This window comes from Staurois parvus, unplaced genomic scaffold (assembly GCF_062004578.1).
Source record: "Staurois parvus isolate SC_StPar_1 unplaced genomic scaffold, SC_StPar_1.0 ptg000255l, whole genome shotgun sequence".
In the NCBI taxonomy this organism is placed as follows: domain Eukaryota; kingdom Metazoa; phylum Chordata; class Amphibia; order Anura; family Ranidae; genus Staurois; species Staurois parvus.
In genome coordinates this window covers 1,840,820-1,864,367 of record NW_028318051.1, presented here as the reverse complement: position 1 = coordinate 1,864,367, position 23,548 = coordinate 1,840,820, and the positions used below count along the sequence as shown (strand labels likewise).

General features: G+C 41.3%; 1 protein-coding gene across 3 annotated transcripts in view; it reads left to right on the top strand.

The window, feature by feature from the left end:
- Nucleotides 1–23,548, top strand: part of MYH7B (myosin heavy chain 7B) — a 96,533-nt gene that overhangs the window by 22,233 nt on the left and 50,752 nt on the right. For all 3 annotated transcript variants that reach the window (XR_016313263.1, XM_089681003.1, XM_089681004.1), the window contains exons 6-15: nucleotides 374–401; nucleotides 5,247–5,343; nucleotides 8,943–8,966; nucleotides 12,003–12,095; nucleotides 12,239–12,302; nucleotides 14,342–14,440; nucleotides 15,888–15,991; nucleotides 17,910–18,048; nucleotides 18,165–18,283; nucleotides 22,051–22,200. Coding sequence is in view for 2 of the 3 variants with exons in the window: in XM_089681003.1 (XP_089537129.1) it covers nucleotides 374–401; nucleotides 5,247–5,343; nucleotides 8,943–8,966; nucleotides 12,003–12,095; nucleotides 12,239–12,302; nucleotides 14,342–14,440; nucleotides 15,888–15,991; nucleotides 17,910–18,048; nucleotides 18,165–18,283; nucleotides 22,051–22,200 (917 nt within the window). In the remaining variant the exon portion in view is untranslated. The remainder of the gene's footprint in view (nucleotides 1–373; nucleotides 402–5,246; nucleotides 5,344–8,942; nucleotides 8,967–12,002; nucleotides 12,096–12,238; nucleotides 12,303–14,341; nucleotides 14,441–15,887; nucleotides 15,992–17,909; nucleotides 18,049–18,164; nucleotides 18,284–22,050; nucleotides 22,201–23,548) is intronic.

The following is a 23,548-nucleotide window of genomic DNA, read 5'->3' as shown; positions in this document are numbered from 1 at the left end:
ACTCCTCCTACCACTCCATCCCCCACAGCCACTTCCTCCTGTACCACTATCCCCTCCCTCCTAGATTGTAAGCTCCAAAGAGCAGGGCCCTCGAACCCCTCGTGTTTTGTATTGTTACTGCGTTGTCTCATGTACTGTCCCCCACTATATTGTACAGCGCTGTATAATAATAATAATAATATTAATAATGGTTGAAAGTCCAGAAACTTTTGACCATATAATGTAGTTTCATTGACGGTTTTTAACCCATGTCTACAAAGCACTGATCGCCGATGATATTTATTTTAACACAGATTTACATGAATAAAATTGCACATTTTATAAGCAGCAGTGATATTGTTCTGATATCTTTTTTTTTTTTGCTTTATTTTAGATCGTGAAAACCAGTCTATGCTGATCACGTAAGTGATTTTAAAAAATATATTGATATATACAGTAATTACTATAAAATATGCTTCTTAAAATGAGTAATAAATTTGTCACCATTTTGGAAATATTAGCAACTATATTTTGCGCAATAGAACCTATCAGCCTTAGTGAATTGGCTCTTTTTCACTGAATCACTTTGGCTATAGTAATAAATGTGACTAAGAAGCTGACGGAGGCAGGGATGCTTGTTCTGTGACCAATTTTCAAAATAAATTAACAGAGGAAAGAAGCTGGTCTAGAGCAGTATCCCTGGAGAATGGAAGCCATGGCCTGGCACTGGGCTGGGGCCAGGTGGTTGAGAACCTGGCCCCAGCCCAGTGCCAGGCCATGGCTTCCATTCTCCAGGGGCTTCAGCTAGCTGCAAATCCCCTAATCTCCCACAATGCCTCCCAGCTCCTATAGTGTCACACAACCTCTCATGGTGACCTGCAGTGCCCTTCAAATTCTTACAGTACCACCAGGCTCCCTAAGACCCCTCAGTCCCTCATTGCCCCTAAAAAAAAACCCAGCCTACTTGAGAGACCTCCAGCTCCATCTAGAAACCCCATCATTCACAGTTGTTCCCAACTCCCTCCAGAAACCTAATCCCCTAAAGGGCTACCAAGCCTACTACAGAACGTAGGGGGTATTATAATTGCACTGGCACGTGAACAGGCTAAAATGTTATTTTTCTGTGTATAAAGTGTGCAGAAAGAGTGGATTTAAAAGTAAGACAGGTACACTTAATTAGCTCTAATGATCAGGGCCGTCTGTTTCCTCTTGTACCAAATTGTATTGTAACTGTAATGTCTGCCTTCATTTTGTAAAGCGCTGAGCAAACTGTTGGCGCTACATAAATCCTGTGTAATAATAATAATGTATTTGAGGTATTTATATAGCGCCATCAATTTACGCCGCGCTTTACATATATATTGTACATTCACATCAGTCCCTAACCCTCAAGGGGCGTACAATCTAAGGTCCCTAACTCACATTCATACATACACATACTAGGGCCAATTTAGACAGGATCCAATTCACCTACCAGCATGTCTTTGGAATGTGGAAGGAAACCAGAGTAAACCCACACAGGCACAGGGAGAACATGCAAACTCCAGGCAGGTGGTGCTGTGGCTGGGATTTGAACCAACAACCCTAATGCTGCCAGGTGTAAGTGCTACCCATTTAGCCACTGCGCTGCCCATAATTTAGCCCTTTCTTCTTCGGCTCATACTCGCCTTATCTTCGCTCCCCTAGCACTCTGTTTACTTGTTGGAGCGTTGCGATAGATCTGGTTTTTCTAAGTATAGGGGAGCATGGAAGTCTCATCATATCTGTCTATGATTCAGTGCTGGGTGCCTGAACGACCTACCAAGGGTCGTGAGCTGGGGCGGACTGACCATTTGGAAACTTGGGCACTGCCCGAGGGCCCGGGGTCGGTAGGGGGCCCCAAGAGATGCCCCTGCTACCTTTTTCATAGTTTTTCATAGCTTTTTTGAGTGTGGGCAAGCACACAGGGGACCCATGATCCCCTATTGCCCGGGGGGCCCATGAGTTCTCAGTCCGCCCCTGGTCATGAGTATGGGCAGCGGATTGGTGGGCCAGCAATTTGGTCAACTTAGTTCTCTTTAAGTAATCAGTGCCAGCAAATGTCACACTGGCCAATCAAAACTAGGTTATCAAGTCCTGTACGTGTATTATAAATACATCAAATTTGCGATGCACCAAGGGGCGGACTGACCATTTGAGCACTCAGGCACTGCCCGAGGGACCGGGGTCAGTAGGGGGCCCCATGAAATGCCCCTGGTACCTTTTTTATAGGCTTTTTTGAGTGTGGGCAAGGACACAGAGGCCCCATGATCCCCTATTGCCCGGGGCCCCATGGGTTGTCAGTCTGCCCCTGGATGCACCTATTCGATAGCGAAAAAGCTGCAAAATGATAGCCCAGCTGATCACTGATCAATCAAGTTTGGCCCTAACAGAGTTATACTGCCTCCAGGATTATAAACTGATAATAAAATTTAGCCCATGTTCCTCCTAAATTTCTTAATTCTGGCCAGTCGAATTCCGGCATCAACACCAACTTTCCTTATTTTAGACAATGGACTCAGGGTGGTAGATTCACGTACATATATATATATATTTGCAAGGCGACAAAAGCTAAAATAAGAAGCACACCAGGCACCGCTCACATCACAGAAGCACACCATGACCTAATTAGGTAAAGCAGAGATCTGGTATTAAAATGCCTGGCTATTCCTCTTTGGTGGCAATCCCTCTATCATTGTCCATAGCCTTTGTTATCTGGGACTGTAATAACAGTCAGTCTATTCATAGCCATGGAATCACTTGAGAACAATTGGTCCGCTCAGATATGGAGCATTAGAGTTTATCAGCATTGTCAGTCCCTGTAACTCTACACTCATACAGATTGCAGCAAAGTGTCACCATTTCATACACACTTGACTGCATTTATTATTATTTATTACAGGTACTTATATAGCGCCTTCAAATTACGCAGCACTTTACATATATATTGTACATTCACATCAGTCCCTAACCCTCAAGGGGCGTACAATCTAAGGTCCCTAACTCACATTCATACATACACATACTAGGGACAATTTAGACAGGAGCCAATTAACCTACCAGCATGTCTTTGGAGTGTAGGAGGAAACTGGAGAAAACCCACACAGGCACAGGGAGAACATGCAAACTCCAGGCAGGTGGTGGCGTGGCTGGGATTTGAACCAACGATCCTAGTACTGCCATATTCAGATTTTGGTACTGGCTTAAGGGGGTTTACAGTTTCAAGAGCATTAGAGTTTATCAGCATTGTCAGTCCCTGTAATGCAGGTCAGAGACGGGGAGAAAACCAGCCGGTTTTTTTTTAGAAAAATGAAAAATCGGTTATTCAATCAGCCGACGTTACCACCATTGGTAACAAAAAAGTCGGTCGAATTTTTGTCCCGTCTACGGCCAGCAATTATATAGAATATGCAGAAGAAGAAGAAATAGAATATGCAGAGGAAGAAGAAAAAGTTGCAACATTGTATTTATTTGTATCCATTTCGGATACAGAGGTTTCTATTCAGATACAAATAGATACAATGTTGCTATACTTTTTAAATGTCAAATATAATATCGGACTGAAATTCTTTTTTTTTCTTCTTCTTATTCATATTCTATTTCTTCTTTTACTATTTCTCATTCATATTATATTTTTTTTCTTCTTCTTATTCATATTCTATTTCTTCTTTTCTACTTCATATTCTATTTCTTCTTTTCTTCTTCATATTCTATTTCTTCTTTTTCTACTTCTTCCTTTTCTATTTCTTTTCTTCTACTTCTTATTCATATTCTATTTCTTCTTTTCTTCTTCTTTATATTCTATTTCTTCTTTTTATTCATATTCTATTTCTTCTTCTCATTCATATTCTGTTTTGTTCCTTTTCTTCTTTTCCTTCTTCTTTCATGTCACTGCTCATGTGCATTTTTTAAAATCGGAAAAAGATCGACAGATTTGTCCATCATTGCCGTGAAAATCGGCAGAACGACAAATTTGGCCGATTATTTTCCAGCAGGACCGATAATCCAAAAGGGCAAAAATCACTAAAAACAGCCGACCAATTACCGCACTAATGATCCGAAAATTTTTTCAGCCGATTTTCGGCCGTTTTTCATCCCATCTATGGCCTGCATAACTCAACACTCATACAGATTGCAGCAAAGCGTCACCATCTCATACACACTTGACTGCATTTATTATTTATGACAGGTACTTATCTACATTCTAATCTATATTTACATGTCTACCAATAATTTAATGTCTACAGTTGGAGAAACTTTAGATCCCACTCTAGGTTCCACCTTAAGTCCTTCCCTAAGAAGCTCAAATTTTAGGTCCCACCGTAAGAAGCCCAAACTCCACCTAAACTGGCCAATTATACACCAGATATATGAAGAATTTATTGCTGGTTTCAAAACAATAATGAAACTGGAGAAAACCCACAGGCATAGGGAGAACATGCAAACTCCAGGCAGGTGGTGCCATGGTTGGGATTCAAACCAACAACACTAGCACTGCCAGGCGGAAGTGCTAACCATTTAGCCACTGTGCTGCCTGAGATAAGTAGACACTATATAGAGATATGCTTTGTTCATATTTCATTACATTCACTTAAGGGGGGGGGACTCTGATCGGCACTCCTGCATGTAGGGGGGATTCTTTATAAATCCGATTTCTTTCGGCCCACGAATACCTGTAAATCAATAATATGGCCCTCATACTGAAAAATTTGGAGACCCCGATTTAAATAAAGGAAAAATAGAGCATTATAAACTATTATTTTCCTGTTTTCTTCTAATTTGTTGCTTTATGTTTGCTGTGACATTCTTTTAGTGAAGGTTTTCTTGATTTCATCTCATTGTTTATGGTATAATGCATGTATATGCTTGAACCTTTCAGTCAGTTTCTGAATTAGGGGCTATGAATCTATATTTACATGTCTACCAACAATGTAATGTCTACAGTTGGAGAAACTTTAGATCCCACTCTAGGTTCCACCTTAAGTCCTTCCTTAAGAAGCTCAAATTTTAGGTCCCACCGTAAGAAGCCCAAACTCCACTGAAATTGGCCAATTCTATACCAGATATTTGAAGAATTTATTGTTGGTTTCAAAACAATTATGGTTCCTCCAAGATAGAAGCATTTGGGTTTTATGCATTTTTTTTGTGGACTGAGTCCAGTGTTGTATTATCATCATCATCGATCCAGCTTAATGATACTGAATTACTCTTCCTCCATTTATCATCTACCATCCTTCTGCTACCCCAAGTGGAGAATCCGGTGCAGGCAAAACTGTTAATACGAAACGTGTAATTCAGTACTTTGCCATTGTGGCAGCCCTTGGTGAAGGGATCGGGAAGAAGAGTGTAAGAATGAGCCTTTGGCAGCGCTTCCCTTGCCGTGATTTTACTATTTATTTTTGAACCCCTATTACTATCTTCTCTTGCTTTCTTGACTTCTTACATGCTTTCAAACTGGCTTCCCACCCTTTAACGTCAACTAAAGTATCAATATACGAGTTCGTAAAACAAGCCTTGTACTAGGCTTTAAAAAAGTCCTGGATTCTTTCTTGGATACACAGAATATAACTGGATAGAACATTTATAGGTAAAGTTGATCCAGGGAATATCTGATTGCCTCTCGGGGGATCAGGAAGGGATTTTTTTCCCTGCAGGAGAAAATTGGATCATGCTTTGCTGGGGGTTTTTTTTTGCCTTCCTCTGGATCAACTGTGGGTATAGGATTATAACTTTTTTGTTTTTTTTAATGGTTGACCTGGATGGACTTTTGTCTTTTTTTAGCCAGACTAACTATGTAACATGAAAACAAAAACCATAAACCTGAGTTTGGGTAAATAGACCAAACATGTAACTACAGAACATGAAATAAAAATCAGAGAAAAGCAGCTAGCATATCAGGCAATATACATAATAAAAAATAAATCAAATTTGCAGCTCTAATAAAAAAAACATAAAAAACAAAGTCCAATTTTGATGACGAAACGCGTCGGGTTGAGTTTCGGCATGTGACGTCATCACGAACTATATAACTAGAAATTTTGGTAATGACCACAACGGTTGATCTGTTGAAAGTATTTTATAGGCTTTATAAGCAAAGTCAGACCTACAGAATGACTGGCCCTTGCAAAGTTCACAAATGTGGTGAGCTAAAAGGTATATAAATCCAGAAAAGTAGGGAACTGTGATAACTCCTGTCAGGTTTTTCTTGCAATCTGTAGCCTATTGGGGATTTTTCCTGTTACATCCTGCTCCATAGACAGAAAATGAAAAAAAAAAATCTCTCTAAAGTGAGAGAAATCCCATTTTATTTAGGGGAAGATTTCCCCTCTATTTATGTTCTGGTGACAAATCGAAATTTTGGAAAAACCTGGACAGAGGTTCTATCCTCCCTCACTGCTCTCTCTCAAAAAAAAAGTAACTTTAGGTACACTTTAATATGACAGTCTCTTTGGATCTAGTATGGTCCTCCTACACAGCAGTGAGATGGATAGCCACCTGGAAGAAAATCAGAGCACATGATATAAGTAAGACAGTTGTAGAAGAGGACTGCTTGTAGTGTTTGCACTGTGCTGCTTTTGAAGCTGAATACAGGCGTACCTCGGTTTACAAACACCTCGGTTAACGTCATTTTTGGTTTCCAAATGAAAATCCATTAAAAACAATTCCTCGGTTTATGAATTTTTTTCGCAATACGAATGGATTAATTGGTTTTCAATGCATTTACAATTTTTTTTTATAATCATGTCCCTGTACAGTATTTATGCCTTTAAAGTGCACTTTATAAAGAGTTTTGAACAGATAAGACTTTTTTTTTACTTTTTTATGACCTCCGGAACAGATTAATTGGTTTTCAATGCATTTACACATTTTTTTACAATCACGTCCCTGTACAGTATTTATGCCTGTAAAGTGCACTTGATAAAGAGTTTTGAACAGATAAGATTCTTTTGCACTTTTTTCTGACCTCTGGAACGGATTAATTGGTTTCCAATGCATATACAAATTTTTTTTTACTCATGTCCCTGTACAGTATTTATGCCTTTAAAGTGCACTTTATAAAGAGTTTTGAACAGATAAGACTTTTTATTTACTTTTTTATGACCTCTGGAACAGATTAATTGGTTTTCAATGCATTTACAAATTTTTTTTATAATCACGTCCCTGTACAGTATTTATGCCTGTAAAGTGCACTTTATAAAGAGTTTTGAACAGATAGACTTTCTTTTTAACTTTTTTTTCTGGATTAATTGGTTTGCAATGCATTCCTATGGGAAACCGCGTTTCGGTTTACAAATTTTTCACAATACGAAAAGTCCCGCAAAACGCATTAAATTCGTAAACCGCGGTACACCTGTATAATTAAAACTGAGCTCCTGGAACAAAAATCTTAAAGTGATTCTAAAGACTTATTTTTTTTTAACTACTTTCCTGCCGCCCTACAGCAGAAATACTACTACAGGGCGGCAGGGGTATATATAGGCGGCTCATGCATGCCCCTACCCTTGAATGCAAAATCACATATATATATATATATATATATATATATATATATATATAATGGATCGGAGTCAGATCCATTATGCTCCCCAATCTGCAGATCCGATCCATCCTGCAGGGATCGTCGGCTTGCTTTACAACTTACCTTTTTGTTGAGCGGGTTCGGTGTCACCCTGTGCGGTAGGTGTCACCCAGTGTGGCGTGCACTCCCCACACCTGCCTCGGGACCAGGGGTCCATTTGGAAACTCGGGCACTGCCCGAGGGCCCGGGGTCAGTAGGGGGCCCCATGAGACGCCCCTGGTACCTTTCATTGGATTTTCCATAGGCTTTTTTGGGTGTGGGCAAGGACACAGGGGCCCCATGATCCCCTATTGCCCGGGGGCCCCATGAGTTGTCAGTCCGCCCCTGCTCGGGACACCACTGATTGCAGCTCCTCTGAAAAGCGATCGCATTCAGAATGCTTCAGATAGTGATGAGGTGTTATGATGCTTCCAGACCACCTGTTTCAACCCCGTAAATGTTGCTACATTGCGTTGCAACTGCCCATTGCAATATGTTGCAGGATGTTTGCAGTGCATACCCATTTGCTTGGAGGGGTTGCATTCAGCGGTGTCACTGCCTTCAGGAGCAATATTTTTTTGCTGTGGGCACTAAGCAAAGTATTGCAACCACGGTATGTGAACACCCCAGTCCACTGCCTTTGCAGCTTGAGGGGGGTGGTTGATGGGTGTTAAAAACGCAGCTTAACCACGTGTTTCTAATACCCCTCCCAACTGGAAATCTAAACAAGCCCTTCCACATCTAATTTATGGTCGTCAGGTGGCTCCAGTGTCATGTCAAGACCATATGAAGCTTGAAACTTTCTACTTCCTAATGTCACAATACTAGTCTTTTCTTTTTCCCAAATGGCACTAAAATATTTTTACATACTTTCAATCATTTCTTTTCTTTTACTCCATATTCCTATTGGCTTTTTTTTTTTGTTATCCTGATAATTTTTTTTAGACCATCTGCTTTATTCTCAAATCATCTGGATTTAACAGCTTCTCATTCATATTTTCTCTCTCATTTTATTTTAATCGCTTTACCTTTTTTAGTGTTATTGTGCAATTGATTCTCCTTGGGCTTTGCTTTATAAGGTGTATTTGGTTTTTCTTTCATTTAATTATGGTTTAAACATTTCCCTTTTGCTTCTTTACAATATTTAATTTTTTTCTTTAATTTAATTATGGTTTAAACATTTCCCTTTTGCTTCTTTACAATATTTAATTTTTTTTTTTTTATCCTTGATTTTGTTCCCTCTGCATTTTTGCAGCTTAATAAAAAGCTATATATGTTACTTGGCAGCGTCTAAATACCTGTTAATTGACAGCTTTATGTAGTTTGGTGTCCTGTATAACCATTGATGAATAATGTCACATGATAGCTCTTTTTTTCTTTTTTCTAGCAAGCTCCAGCCACCAAAACTGGGGTAAGTGATATAGTTTTTAAAACATATATGTATGCATAAATTAAAAACAGTTTTTATTTATTTTGCAGCACAAAGAGAGCATGAATTATAGGGCCTGAAAAGATGCACAGCGGGGCGAGTGTGTTGCAGTAGAAATAAAATAATGTATTTATTTTATTTTACTTCGATATTTAGTAAAATGTATTTTAGTAAAATATTTAGTATAATGGATTTTTTGTAAAATAGCTAGTGAAGCCATTAGATCAGCACGATATCCAAGGAACTGGCCAGGGGCGGACTGACAACTCATGGGGCCCCCGGGCAATAGGGGATCATGGGGCCCCTGTGTCCTTGCCCAAACTCAAAAAATCTATGAAAAAGGTACAAGGGGCATCTCATGGGGCCCCCTACTGACCCCAGGCCCTCGGGCGGTGCCCGAGTTTCCAAATGGTCAGTCCGCCTCTGCTCCTGCCTCATGCATGGTTTCTTGTACCCCACAAAAAAAAAACAAAAAAAACTTTTTTTGTGCAATCTCTTTCTAACATTTGTATATCCAGTAAATACACTGTATATATAAGTGTTTTAATTATTATTATTATTATACAGTATTTATATAGCGCCAAAAGGTTTGCTCAGCGCTGTACATTATAGTGGGGGACAGAACGAGACAATACAGTAACAGAACAATACAGGAGGGGTTCGAGGGCCCTGCTCCTTGGAGCTTACAATCTAAGAGGGAGGGGATAGTGGTACAGGAGGAAGTGGCTGTGGGGGATGGAGTGGTAGGAGGAGTGGAGGAGATCGGCTGTTAGGTGAGGGTGGGGTAGGCTTCCCTGAAGAGATGGGTTTTCAGGGTGCGTCTAAAGGTGAGGAGCAGGGGTGGACTGACCATTGGGGAACTCGGGCACTGCCTGAGGGCCCGGGGTCAGTAGGGGGCCCCATGAGATGTCCCTGGTACCTTTCATAGGCTTTTTTGCGTGTGATTTGAGTGTGGGCGAAGACACAGGGGCCCCATGATCCCCTATTGCCCGGGGGCCCCATGAGTTATCAGTCCGCCCCTGGTGAGGAGGGTAGGTGACAGTCTGATAGATTGGGGTAGTGAGTTCCAGAGGATGGGGGAAGTCCTGGAGAAGTCCTGCAGTCCGGCGTGGGAGGAGGAGACCAGGGAGCTAGAAAGTAGGAGGTCTTGTGAGGAGCAAAGATTACGTGTTGGGTGGTATTTGGGTATCAGGTCGGTGAGGTCGTTTGGGGCAGCGTTATGGATAGCTTTGTATGTCAACGTTAGTAGTTTGAATTTAATGCGTTGGGGAATCGGAAGCCAGTGGAGGGAATGACAGAGGGGGGTGGAGCCAGTGGAGGGAATGACAGAGGGGGTGGAGCCAGTGGAGGGAATGACAGAGGGGGGTGAAGCCAGTGGAGGGAATGACAGAGGGGGGTGAAGCCAGTGGAGGGAATGACAGAGGGGGGTGAAGCCAGTGGAGGGAATGACAGAGGGGGGTGAAGCCAGTGGAGGGAATGAAAGAGGGGGGTGAAGCCAGTGGAGGGAATGACAGAGGGGGGTGAAGCTAGTGGAGGGAATGACAGAGGGGGGTGAAGCCAGTGGAGGGAATGACAGAGGGGGGTGAAGCCAGTGGAGGGAATGACAGAGGGGGTGGAGCCAGTGGAGGGATTGGCAGAGGGGGGTGGCAGAAGCAGAGCAGTTGGTAAGGTGGATGAGTCTGGCCGCTGAGTTCAGGATTATTTTTTTATGTGCAATAAAGGGATAGTTTTCTCATTACCAAACAGTATGTATGGTAATATAAAGAAAACAAACAGAGAGCACATCAGCCTCTGAATTACCGTAAAAAAACATTTATTGAAGAAATAAAGATAGGTATCGTACTCCAGGGGCGTCCTTAGGGTTGGTGTCACCCGGTGCGATAACATCCCCTCCGACAATCCCCGCAGAATGGATCACTAGATCGACTCCTCTTGAAAAGGAACGGACATACATGGATCGAAATTCATCCTCTTCATGTTGAACCGGCTGAATTTCACGCCACGTATGACGAGATATCCGTAAGGTAACAGTGAGGACACTGAAGGCTCATTGTTGGGGGCACACTAATCAGGATTACTGGTGTCACCTGACTGGTGACACCTCCTTGGACTCATGGGCATACAAGTAACTGATTTAGGCTATGTTTACATGTGCAGCTTAATTGCAGCCAGGGGCGTCCCTAGGGTTGGTGTCACCCAGTGCGGTAACACTTGATGACACCCCCTCCGACGATCCCCGCAGAATGGATCGGATCTGTAGATTGAGCATAATGGATCGGACTCTGATCCATTATGCTCCTCAATCCGCAGATCCGATCCATCCTGCGGGGATCATCGGCATGCAACCTATACGGGGTGACACCGGACCGGCTCCACGAAAAGGTAAGTTGTAAAGCAAGCCGACGATTCCCGCAGGATGGATCAGATCTGCGGATTGGGGAGCATAATGGATCGGAGTCTGATCCATTATGCTCAATCCGCAGACCTGATCCATCCTGTGGGGATCGTCAGCTTGCTTTACAACTTACCTTTTCTCGGAGCGGGTCCGGTGTCACCACGTGCGGTAGGTGTCACCAGTTGTGGCGCGCACCCTCCGCTCCTGCCTTCGGGATACTGTCATACTCATAAATGACGATAATGTCAAAGGTACATTGTAAAGAGCGGCACTGTCCAATCCACACTACATGACCATCCGCAATGGGAACCCTGGACTTCCAACACACTAACGCGCAGGGACGGACTGACAACTTATGGGGCCCCTGGGCAATAGGGGATCATGGGGCCCCTGTGTCCTTGCCCAAACTCAAAAAAGCCTATAAAAAAGGTACCAGGGGCATCTCATGGGGCCCCCTACTGACCCCGGGCCCTAGGGCAGTGCCCGAGTTTCCAACTGGTCAGTCCGCCCCTGCTAACACGTTTTGAGGGCTTGCCTCTTCCTCAGAGCCAACAAACAAAATGTCTGTACCCCTATGTATGGTAATATGTATGTGACATATAATATATTTATTGGATATTCAGGGCACCCTAGAAGACCAAATTATTGAAGCTAATCCAGCGATGGAAGCCTTTGGCAATGCCAAGACACTGAGAAATGATAATTCCTCCCGATTTGTAAGTTGTTAGAAAAATTTTACATCCTGTACTTTTTTGCTCCTGTTGTTGGTATAATAATTTGTCTTTTGCGAATGATTAGGTGCTATGTTGTGTATACTGATGGTCTGTGTTTGTAGGTTACAATGTATTTTTTCTCATAGGGGAAGTTTATTCGAATCCATTTTGGACCTACCGGAAAACTGGCTTCTGCTGACATTGACATCTGTGAGTATCTCAGCAAAGATATCGCGTGCAGAAAGTACAAAGGCCGGCCATTGATTTGATGCATTTCTAGCAGAGCTGCTATTCTTCTCATTAAGGATGAGTAAAGTGATTCCAGCAAAGTTGTGCGTGTTGCAAAATTACTGATTTTGCTGTTGCAAAGGGCAACTCTTAAGGATATTTAAAGTGTTTCTAAACCATGGGTGCTCAACCTGTGGCCCTCTGACTGGTGCAGAACTGCAAGTCCCATGATACATTTCAAGGCTGACAGTTACAAACATGCCTCCCAAAGGCAAAAGCATGATGGGAGTTGTAGTTCTGCAACACCTGGAGGGCCACAGGTTGAGCGCTCATGATCTAAACCCACAAACAATATATATATGTGGCACAGTGGCTTTGTGGTTAGCACTTCTGCCTTGCAGTAATTGGGCCATGGGTTCGATTCCCAACCATGGCACCTCCTGTATGGGCCATGGGTTCAATTCCCGACCATGCTACCTCCTGCATGGGCCATGGGTTTGATTCCCAACCATGGCAACTCCTGCATGGGCCATGGGTTTGATTCCTAACCATGGCGCCTCTTGCATGGGCCATGGGTTCGATTCCCAACCATGGCGCCTCCTGCATGGGCCATGGGTTCGATTCCCAACCATGGCGCCTCCTGCATGGGCCATGGGTTCGATTCCCAACCATGGCGCCTCCTGCATGGGCCATGGGTTCGATTCCCAACCATGGTGCCTCCTGCATGGGCCATGGGTTTGATTCCCAACCATGGAGCCTCCTGTGTTCGTGTGGGTTTCCTCTGGGTACTCTAGTTTCCTCCCACACTCCAAAGACATGCTGGTAGGTTAGTTGGCTTCTGTCTAAATTGTCCTACTTTCATCCCTGGCCATGTGGGATCTCCTGCATGGTGGGGGTTGGGGAAAGACCTGGCAACCTACCCTGTAAAATAATTGGTAAGAGAATTCATGGAAAAAGTTACTTGTGAGTGACAGTCCATGCAATCGCCAAGGGTCAGATACGACTGAATGGATATATATGTCATGCTACCAGTGCTCTTATATGGTGGCTCCTCTTTTTTTAGGATAGTAAAAACTGTCCTTGCATGTTAACACTCACTTAACCATACTGTATATATATATGAGCAATGTTGTCAGGAGAGGACTACAAAATTCCTCCCCTTCCCACATCTCCAAAGTGTAGGGTAAAGTGATTGCAGTGGGCAAATGGTTAGCACTTCCGCCTGGCAGTACTAGGGTCGTTGGTTCAAATCCGAACCACAGCACCACCTGCCTGGAGTTTGCATGCTCTCCCTGTGACTGCGTGGGTTTACTCCGGGTACTCTGGTTCCCTCCAAAAACATGCTGGCAGGTGAATTGGATCTTTTCTAAATTGTCCCTAGTATGTGTATGTAAGTTAGGGGCCTTAGATTGTAAACCCCTTGAGGGTTAGGGACTGATGTGAATGTGCAATATATGTAAAGCACTGCGTAAATTGACAGCACTATCAGGGGCGGACTGACAACTCATGGGGCCCCTGGGCAATAGGGGATCATGGAGCCCCTGTGTCCTCACCCACACTTGAAAAAGCCTATGAAAGGTACCAGCACTATCAGGGGTGGACTAACAACTCATGGGGCACCCAGGCAATAGAGGATCATTGGGCCCGTGTGTCTTCACCCACACCCAAAAAAGCCTATAAAAGGTACCAGGGGCATCTCATGGGGCCCCCTACTGACCCTGGGCTCTTGAGCAGTGCCCAAATGGTCAGTCCACCCCTGAACACTATATAAGTACCTCAAATAAATTGTAGTCCAAAGAGATGAACTGAGCAGGGCTGAGAAAAAACTGCTGAGTATATGGGAGCACACCAGATTTCTGGCAAGATCAATAGGTATTTTTGTTCTTTAACTGAACAGATATAACAAAATGCTAGGAGATGCTTATTGTGTGGTTTTTTTTATACACTTTACATTTTTTGCAGTTGTGAAACTTCTTTCATTATGATATAAACATCACAAATATTTGTATTTATGCTTTCAGACCTTCTGGAAAAATCAAGAGTAATTTTCCAGCAGCCCGGAGAAAGAAGCTATCATATTTATTATCAGATTCTGTCTGGGAAAAAGCCAGAGCTTCAAGGTAAAACAACCTGAAATCTGCCCATATATGCAAACCATGTTACATAGTTACTAAAGTCCAATTGTTAAAAAAAAATTCCAGTTTAAAAAGTCCCAAATGCAATTCCCACGATCCACCATCACCAGGACACCCGAATGGTTCAGCCTCTTACCAGAAATTCTGACCGAAACACATCAGTCAATATAGGCAACTTCAAATGGGGGATGAATATGTGCAGATAATGGAACTGGCAATCCCCCTCAGAACAGATTTCAATCCTCCTCTCAAAGGTCTAAACAGGTCCTAAAAGAAGACTCCCATCCAATGTTTAGATAAGGAATATAAGAAAAAGACCACTTGTAGTATAGTAGTTAAATAATAAAATCACCCTGTTTATTACAAGTTACTCGTACATTTTATTGGATGGTTACCAGCATTTGTATTAAGTTTCCAACCAGGAAAATGGCCACATCCCGAAGCTCCAACTGACGCGTTTCGTCATTCAATTGGACTTTATGTTTTTTATGGGGTTGGCGCTATAAACTTCCCAGGCTCAATGCATCCTGGGGAAACTTACTTCATATTGCGAAAAAAATTTGTAAACCGAGGCATTATTTTCAATGGATTTTCATTCGTAAAGTGAAAATTACGTTAACCGAGGCGTTCGTAAACTGAGGTACGCCTGTAGTGTAGTAGTTAAATAATAAAATCACCCTGTTTATTACAAGTTACTCGTACATTTTATTGGATGGTTACCAGCATTTGTATCAAGTTTCCAACCAGGAAAATGGCCACCGTCCCGAAGCTCCAACTGACGCGTTTCGTCATTCAATTGGACTTTATGTTTTTTATGGGGTTGGCGCTATAAACGTCCCAGGCTCAATGCATCCTGGGGAAACTTACTTCATATTGCGAAAAAAATTTGTAAACCGAGGCATTATATTCAATGGATTTTCATTCGTTAACCAAAAATTATGTTAACTGAGGCGTTCGTAAACCGAGGTACGCCTGTAAGTGTATACTTATCTAAAATACGTTATTATGCTGTAACATAAACAGTACCCCTCGCTTTAGTGCAAGAAGCTGATTAACAGATGATATACCCCTCACTAATAGGAGCCAAACCCAATGAAGTAACCCTTTAGATATCCAAAACTCTTTGAATTTCCAGAAGACAGTCTCATTATTTAGCCATAAGAAGCTTACTTAGAGGACGATAACCCAGAGTCTCCCAGAGTTGCTCTTACTTGTTCCCACCTAACAAGCTATACCTTTCACACGTCCACGTATTTTTGTTTATTAACATTCTACAAAGCTGGAGGCGCTGAAGGCAACAAAACCATGGCCTGTAGCCTGACCAAAGCCAAAATGTTCAGAATACCCCAACGAGAACCTCAGATATCTATTAAGTGGCATTAAAGGAAAATGGATATATTTTGTCTAATCCCCTGCGAATGTTTTATTACAGATATGCTGCTACTCTCTACCAACCCGTACGACTATCACTTCTGTTCACAAGGTGTAACAACTGTGGACAACCTCGACGATGGGGAAGAGCTTATGGGAACTGATGTGAGTGATCTGAATTAGTGTATCAACCAGGGGCGGACTGACCATTTGGAAACTCGGGCACTGCCCGAGGGCCCGCAGTCAGTAAGGGGCCCCATGAGATGCCCCTGGTACCTATTTCATAGGCTTTTTTAAGTTTGGGCAAGGACACAGGGGCCCCATGATCCCCTATTGCCCGGGGGCCCCATGAGTTGTCAGTCCGCCCCTGGTATCAACATATGTCATAAAACCGTGATAGAAATTTGTATCAGAAGTATCACAAGTAGCAAGTATTTACACAATCACCATTTACACATGAAACAAGCTTGCAGTAGCTGTCAGTTTGTTTCTCCCTTCCTCACCACCGGATTGGGCAGGCATAGGCATTTTTTTTTTTATGATGCAGTACCAGTGGTGGACGCTGGTGCTGCATGGTATGTGGTGACACTTGAAAGAAAGGTGGCAACAAGTTCGGCACAAATAGTGGCTTTGAGGGACCGGTTGTCACAACCTAAACCTTCAGGGTTACCCACATGGAAGAAAAATACATTTGAAATACATTTTAAAAACATTCTTCCCAAATATATTGACATATATTTGAAATACTACAATTTTGGCCGTATTCAGTATATTTTAAAAAAAAAAATTATATATATATATATATATATATATATACACACACACACAATGTTGAAATGTGTTTTAAAAATATTCTTCCCAAATATATTGACATATATTTGAAATACTACAATTTTGGCCGTATTCAGTATATTAAAAAAAAAAAAATGTATATATATATATATATATATATATATATATATACACACATACATACATACATACATACATACATACATACACTCTGTATGTTGAAGTGCGGTTTAAAAATGTTCTTCCCAAATTTACTGAAATATATTTGAAATACAATTTTGGCCGTATTCAGTATATTTAAAAAAGAAAAAAAAATTATATATATATATATATATATATATATACATATACACATACACACACACACACACTGTATGTTGAAATGTGTTTTAAAAATATTCTTCCCAAATATAATCACATATATTTGAAATACTAAAATTTTGTCCGTATTCAGTGTATTAAAAAAATTTATATATATATATATATATATATATATATATATATATATATATACATATACATACACACACATATATATATATACATATACATACACATACATACATAGACACACATACACTCTGTATGTTGAGGTGCGTTTTAAAAATATTCTTCCCAAATATATTGATATATATTAGAAATACTACAATTTTGGCCGTATTCAACATATTTAAAGAAAATAATATTATATATATATATATATATATATATATATATATACATACACACACAAACACACACACATACATACACACTGTATGTTGAAATGTGATTTAAAAATAATCTTCCCAAATACAGTGACATGTATTTGAAATACTAAAATTTTAGCCATATTCCATATATTTAAAAAAAATAAAATTTATATATACACATATATATATATATATACATACACACACATACATACACTCTGTATGTTGAAATGCGGTTTTTTTTGGGACTCGAAGTGAAGAAATGTCTGATCCCAGGTGGAAATCCAAATGGATTCAGCCTACAATTCCAAATGGTTAGATGTGAATGGGGCATAAAATAAAATATTGACTGCTCTCAACTGACTAGAAATCAGTTGACAAGGCCTGGAAAAATACCCCTACTAACTTCTAGTCAACAAATGATCTGATTGCATTTTTATAAGTATTGCTGTAACCATTAAGATCGATGTAGAATATAAATATATATTTGCCGGTAGCTAACATATATTACTTTTTTATTTGATTGGTACATTGTTACCTCGTTCAATGTCCAGACGCATCGACTTATGTCATCTTGCATGTTGTGTTCTCTTTCCCAGCATGCCATGGATATCCTGGGTTTCAGCCCAGAGGAGAGGACTGGCAGCTATAAAATAGTTGGTGCCGTCATGCATTTTGGAAACATGAAGTTCAAGCAGAAGCAAAGGGAGGAGCAGGCTGAAGCCGATGGCACTGAAAGTAAGTCAATGCAGATGTAATGTGGCAATCCCCCCACCGGACCCCACAAAAGGAGCAATGCGGTCTTACATTTCATGGCCACGCCCAAATGACTTCTAATTTATTTCCATTCCCAGATGCCGACAAGGTAGCCTATCTAATGGGAATCAGCTCAGCTGATCTCATTAAAGGTTTGCTCCATCCCAGAGTGAAGGTTGGGAATGAATATGTGACCAAAGGCCAGAATGTGGAGCAGGTAAGTCAAGAGAGATGCAGATGAATACTCATTTACGTTGAAACACTCAGGGGTGCAGCTAAAGGATGATTACCGTTTCCGTTAAATAGTTCAGGAATGCCTGTGGGGGTGGGAATAATCTGCAATCATGTGACCGCTGTCACAGGGGTCCCATGATTGGAAGCCCATCCCGCTGGTTATTGACCTGCAGCTTGGACCGAAAGCTCTCTGTCTTTGTGCGGAGAGCGTACAATGAGCGAACTCTAAGCATATAAACATCGGCCACTCAGCAACACTTATGTTCGGCAGAATGTGGAAGTTAAATTGGTTGTAAGGGCTGTAGATTTTTTTACCTTAATGCATTCCATGCACGAAAGTAAAATACTTCTGTGTGCCCCCCCCCCCCCCAATACTCACCTGAGCCCCCTCTTGAACCAGCAAAGTGCACAAGAGCCTTGGCTGTCCCAGGACTCCCTTTCCTCAATGGCTGAGCCATTGGTTCCCACTGCTGTCAATCACAGCCAGTGAGCCAATGAGGAGAGAGTTGGGAAGGGGCAGGGCTGAGGCACAGCTCTATGTGTCTTATGGACGCATAGAGCTGGGCTTGGGAGCGAGCATGTACCAGTGCCCCCATAGCAAGTGGCTTGCTATTGGGGGCACTGGTCAAGGAGGAGGAGCCAGTATTGCTGGCAGGGGACCTGAGAGAAAGAGGATAGGGGCTGCTGTGTGCGAGTGTACAATCAGCGAACTCTCAGCATATAAACATCGGCCACTCAGCAACACTTATGTTCGGCAGCATGTGGAAGTTAAATTGGTTGTAAGGGCTGAAGATTTTTTTACCTTCATGCATTCTATGCACAAAAGTAAAAAACTTCTGTGTGCTTCTCCCCCCACAGCTCCCCCCCAATACTCACCTGAGCCCCCTCTTGAACCAGCAAAGTGCACGAGAGCCTTGGCTGTCCCAGGACTCCCTTTCCTCATTGGCTGAGACAGCAGCAGGAGCCATTGGTTCCCACTGCTGTCAATCACAGCCAGTGAGCCAATGAGGAGAGAGTGGGAGGGGCAGGGCTGAGGCACAGCTCTATGTGTCTTATGGACGCATAGAGCTGGGCTTTGGAGCGAGCATGTACCAGTGCCCCCATAGAAAGTGGCTTGCTATTGGGGGCACTGGTCAAGGAGGAGGAGCCGGTATTGCTGGTGGGGGACCTGAGAAAAAGAAGATAGGGGCTGCTGTGTGCAAAACCACTGCATGAAGCAGGTGTATATATATAACATGATTGGTTGGACCTTTAATACCACTTTAAAGGCAAATTTGTCTTTATTACTTTTTATAAGAAGACATGTAGAAAAAAAAGGAACAGTGAGTACAGACATATGGGACCAGAGCAGTGGTCTTAAGCATGAAGACAATCCAAAAAGAGAAAAACAATCTGAACACCTCAACAGTACAATTAGAGGAATATCAGAAAACAACACATATGACCCAGAAACGCAGCCTAAGCTAAGGAACATTAATATCTGTCATTAAAGTGGAGCTCCACCCAGAAGAGGAAGTTCCACTTTAAGGACTGCTCCCCATTAAAGATTGGCACCTTTGGGGGGGCGTGGGGGGAGCGGATACCCGAATTTGACAGGTACCCGCTCCCACTTCCGGTCCGATCGCCTAGGTGATGGGAAGGTGTCCTCCCTCCCTGTAGCCTTTTGGGACACGTGACTGGTCCCAGAAGACTACAGGACCATTCATGAAGTGCAGCGCTACTCGTGCATGCGCAGTGGGCACCCGGCTGTGAAGCGGCAAGCTGGGTGCATGCACTGAAGATGCCAGCCTCCTGGAATACAGTTTTTGTAGCTGGTGACTTTTATTTTTTGACAGGGTAAGTGGAACTCCACTTTAAATGTAGTTTTTTTTTTCCTCAGACAGGGCTGCTGTTGGAAACCATGGGGCCCCATACAGCCAACCTGAAAGGGCCCCCTTAAAAAAAAAAAAAAACAGTTTATAGGCTTCAGTTATGAATGAACACAGTGAGTAATCAGTACCGATCACTCCTTGTGTTCATTCAGGAAAGGAAGGGGCTAGATAATGTGACATAATTATCGGACCCTTTATTATCGGGCATCACAGTGGCTAAATGGTTAACACTTCCGCCTGGCAGTACTCGGGTCGTTGGTTCGAATCCCAACCACGGCGCCACCTGCCTGGAGTTTGCATGTTCTCCCTGTGCCTGCATGGGTTTCCTCCGGGTACTCTGATTTCCTCCCACACTCCAAAGACATGCCGGTAGGTGAATTGGCTCCTGTCTAAATTGGCCCTAATATGTGTATGTATGAATGAGTTAGGGACCTTAGATTGTACACCCCTTGAGGGTTAGGGACTGATGTGAATGTACAATATATGTAAAGCGCTGCGTAAATTATAAGTACCTGAAATAAATAAATAAATCTGTCTCTGGATAGCTCACTGTAGAAAATATAGAAAGAAGGAAAAACAAAAGAAAAGAAACAAGCACAGGAGAGTGAGAAAAGGGGGAGTGGGGAACCGGGAAAGGACAGGAGGCAGGGCCACACCAGTGGCCACCTGGACAAATCGCAGGGGGGAACATGACAAGTCCTGCACTGCTCCTGTCCGGCCATTTATATACATGCACTGGACGGGAAGTGGTTAATCGGCTGATGCACCTGCAATGTTCTAATAAGGAAAATGCAGAGTCTGCATGCCTTGGTTAAGTGGTTAACCCTTTGCTATCCCTTTGAGTATCTCAACAAAAAGGAAATTTTTGTTGCAGAGGATGCTCAAATCTGACCTGTATAGACTTCTGGGAAAATTAGTGAGCCAATCCCATGAGAAGGAAATTATATTTCTGAGAGTATTCTGTAGATCAGTGGTGTTTAGTTATCATTTTACTCTTTAATGTTTGGTTCAATAAAAAGCCAACAAGTTCCAACGGCTACTAGAGGACACAAACTATACAATAAATACGCTTCTCGAGTTTCTGAATATTGTACATAAAAAGTGGTGTAGAGAACATGCAGAAAAAAATTTAAAAATTATCTATTATCATCTATGTGTAATCCTATTAACAATGGGATAGCTATAATAATAAAAATAATAATATATATATATATATATATAAAATTTTAAATAAAATATGAAATATAGTACCCCTCAATCAAAAAACCAACAGGTTCCTCCATCCACGAAATTAGTGGTTGGCTGGTCCCTGCTGAACTGGCATGCGGAAAATTCTTCAAAACAAGGTTATTTAAAAATGATCTATTATCATCTATGTATAATCCTATTAACAATGGAATAGCCATAATAATAATAAAGAAATTATATATATATATATATATTTATATAATTTTAAATAAAATATGAAATATAGTACCCCTCAATCAAAAAACCAACAGGTTCCTCCATCCACGAAATTAGTGGTTGGCTGGTCCCTGCTGAACTGGCATGCGGAAAATTCTTCAAAACAAGGTTATTTAAAAATGATCTATTATCATCTATGTATAATCCTATTAACAATGGAATAGCCATAATAATAATAAAGAAATTATATATATATATATATTTATATAATTTTAAATAAAATATGAAATATAGTACCCCTCAATCAAAAAACCAACAGGTTCCTCCATCCACGAAATTAGGTGGTTGGCTGGTCCCTGCTGAACTGGACAAATATTGATCGGCGTATGGTCAGCTATGCTGTGTAATACCCACCATCTGTTATAGATAGATAAAAGCTGCGGTTTTTTTTACCATTGTTTCTCTCCTTTTTCAGGTGATATATGCAGTTGGTGCCTTGGCAAAAGCTACTTATGATCGAATGTTCAAATGGCTTGTTAGCCGAATTAACAGGACGCTGGATACCAAACTGGCCAGGCAGTTCTTCATCGGAGTACTGGATATCGCTGGGTTTGAAATATTTGAGGTACAGAATATTTTTTATACGTGCCTGTTATGTTTCCTTCATGACTGCTACACACATAAAATCAGATTTTTTTTAACTCTCATTTGATTTGTTACCTTAGTGTGGTACCTTTCAGCCTTGAGCCACCAGCACAACCTCTGCATTGTCCAAGGAGGGCCATCTCTACTATTCGTACCCCACACATATAGTTGCAGCATTTAGTGGGGTGTACAGGGGCGGACTGACAACTCATGGGGCCCCCAGGCAATAGGGGATCATGGGGCCCCTGTGTCCTTGGCCAAACTCAAAAAAGCCTATGAAAAGGTACCAGGGGCATCTCATGGGGCCTCCTACTGACCACGGGCCCTCGGGCACTGCCCGAGTTTGCAAATGGTCAGTCCGCCCCTGGGGGTGTATTTACTAATGGCAAACAGGCTGTTCCATTTGAAATTGCATCTTGAAAGGATATTTGCACCAAAACTTAGTGACTGAGGGGAAGCTCTGCTACCTTCCATTATCCAATCCTGTGCAAGCAATAATTGTTTTTTTGGTTTTTTTCCTTAGACGTGATTAGTTGATCTTTGCACGATGAAACTTAATCACATTCATTAGGCTCTGTGGCACATTCCCTTGCCAAATGCAAAGTTCACAATAGACCTGCCTTTAGTAAATCAACCCCAAAGTGTTTTCACAGACTCCCCCTTGCTCACAAATTAACACCTCCTTCTGGATTACTATAATAACTCCTATTTATTCTCATCCCAGAGATCAGAAAGAGCCTTTAATATGTCATTGTTTTTGTGTGCCATCGGGCCCCTTAGAAGAAGACACTTTCCAGTATAAAATTGGGCACCTTAAAATACATTTTTGGAATGCATTCACAAATATATGTAAAAATATATGTTAAAATTACTTTTTTAAATGTTTAAAAAAATCTGAAGAATGTATTTTAAAAAAATATATTTTTAAAAATGTTTTTCATATATTTTGTAATATATAAAAAATGCATTTCAACACACAGAGTATATATATATATATATATATATATATATATATATAAATAAATAAAAACATCTGAAGAATATATTTAAAAAATATTTTTTTTTAAAAATATATATTTTTTAAAATATATTCTTCAGATTTTTTTTAACATATAAAAAATCATTTTAACATTTTTGTTTACATATTTGTAAATACATTCCAAAAATGTAGATTCGTGTTTTTAAAGACATACAGTATATTTGAAATGTATTTTGTAATAAAAGCACATTTCAACATGCAGTGTGTATATGTATATACTGTATATATATATATATATATATATATATATATATATATATATATATACACACACATATATATATATATA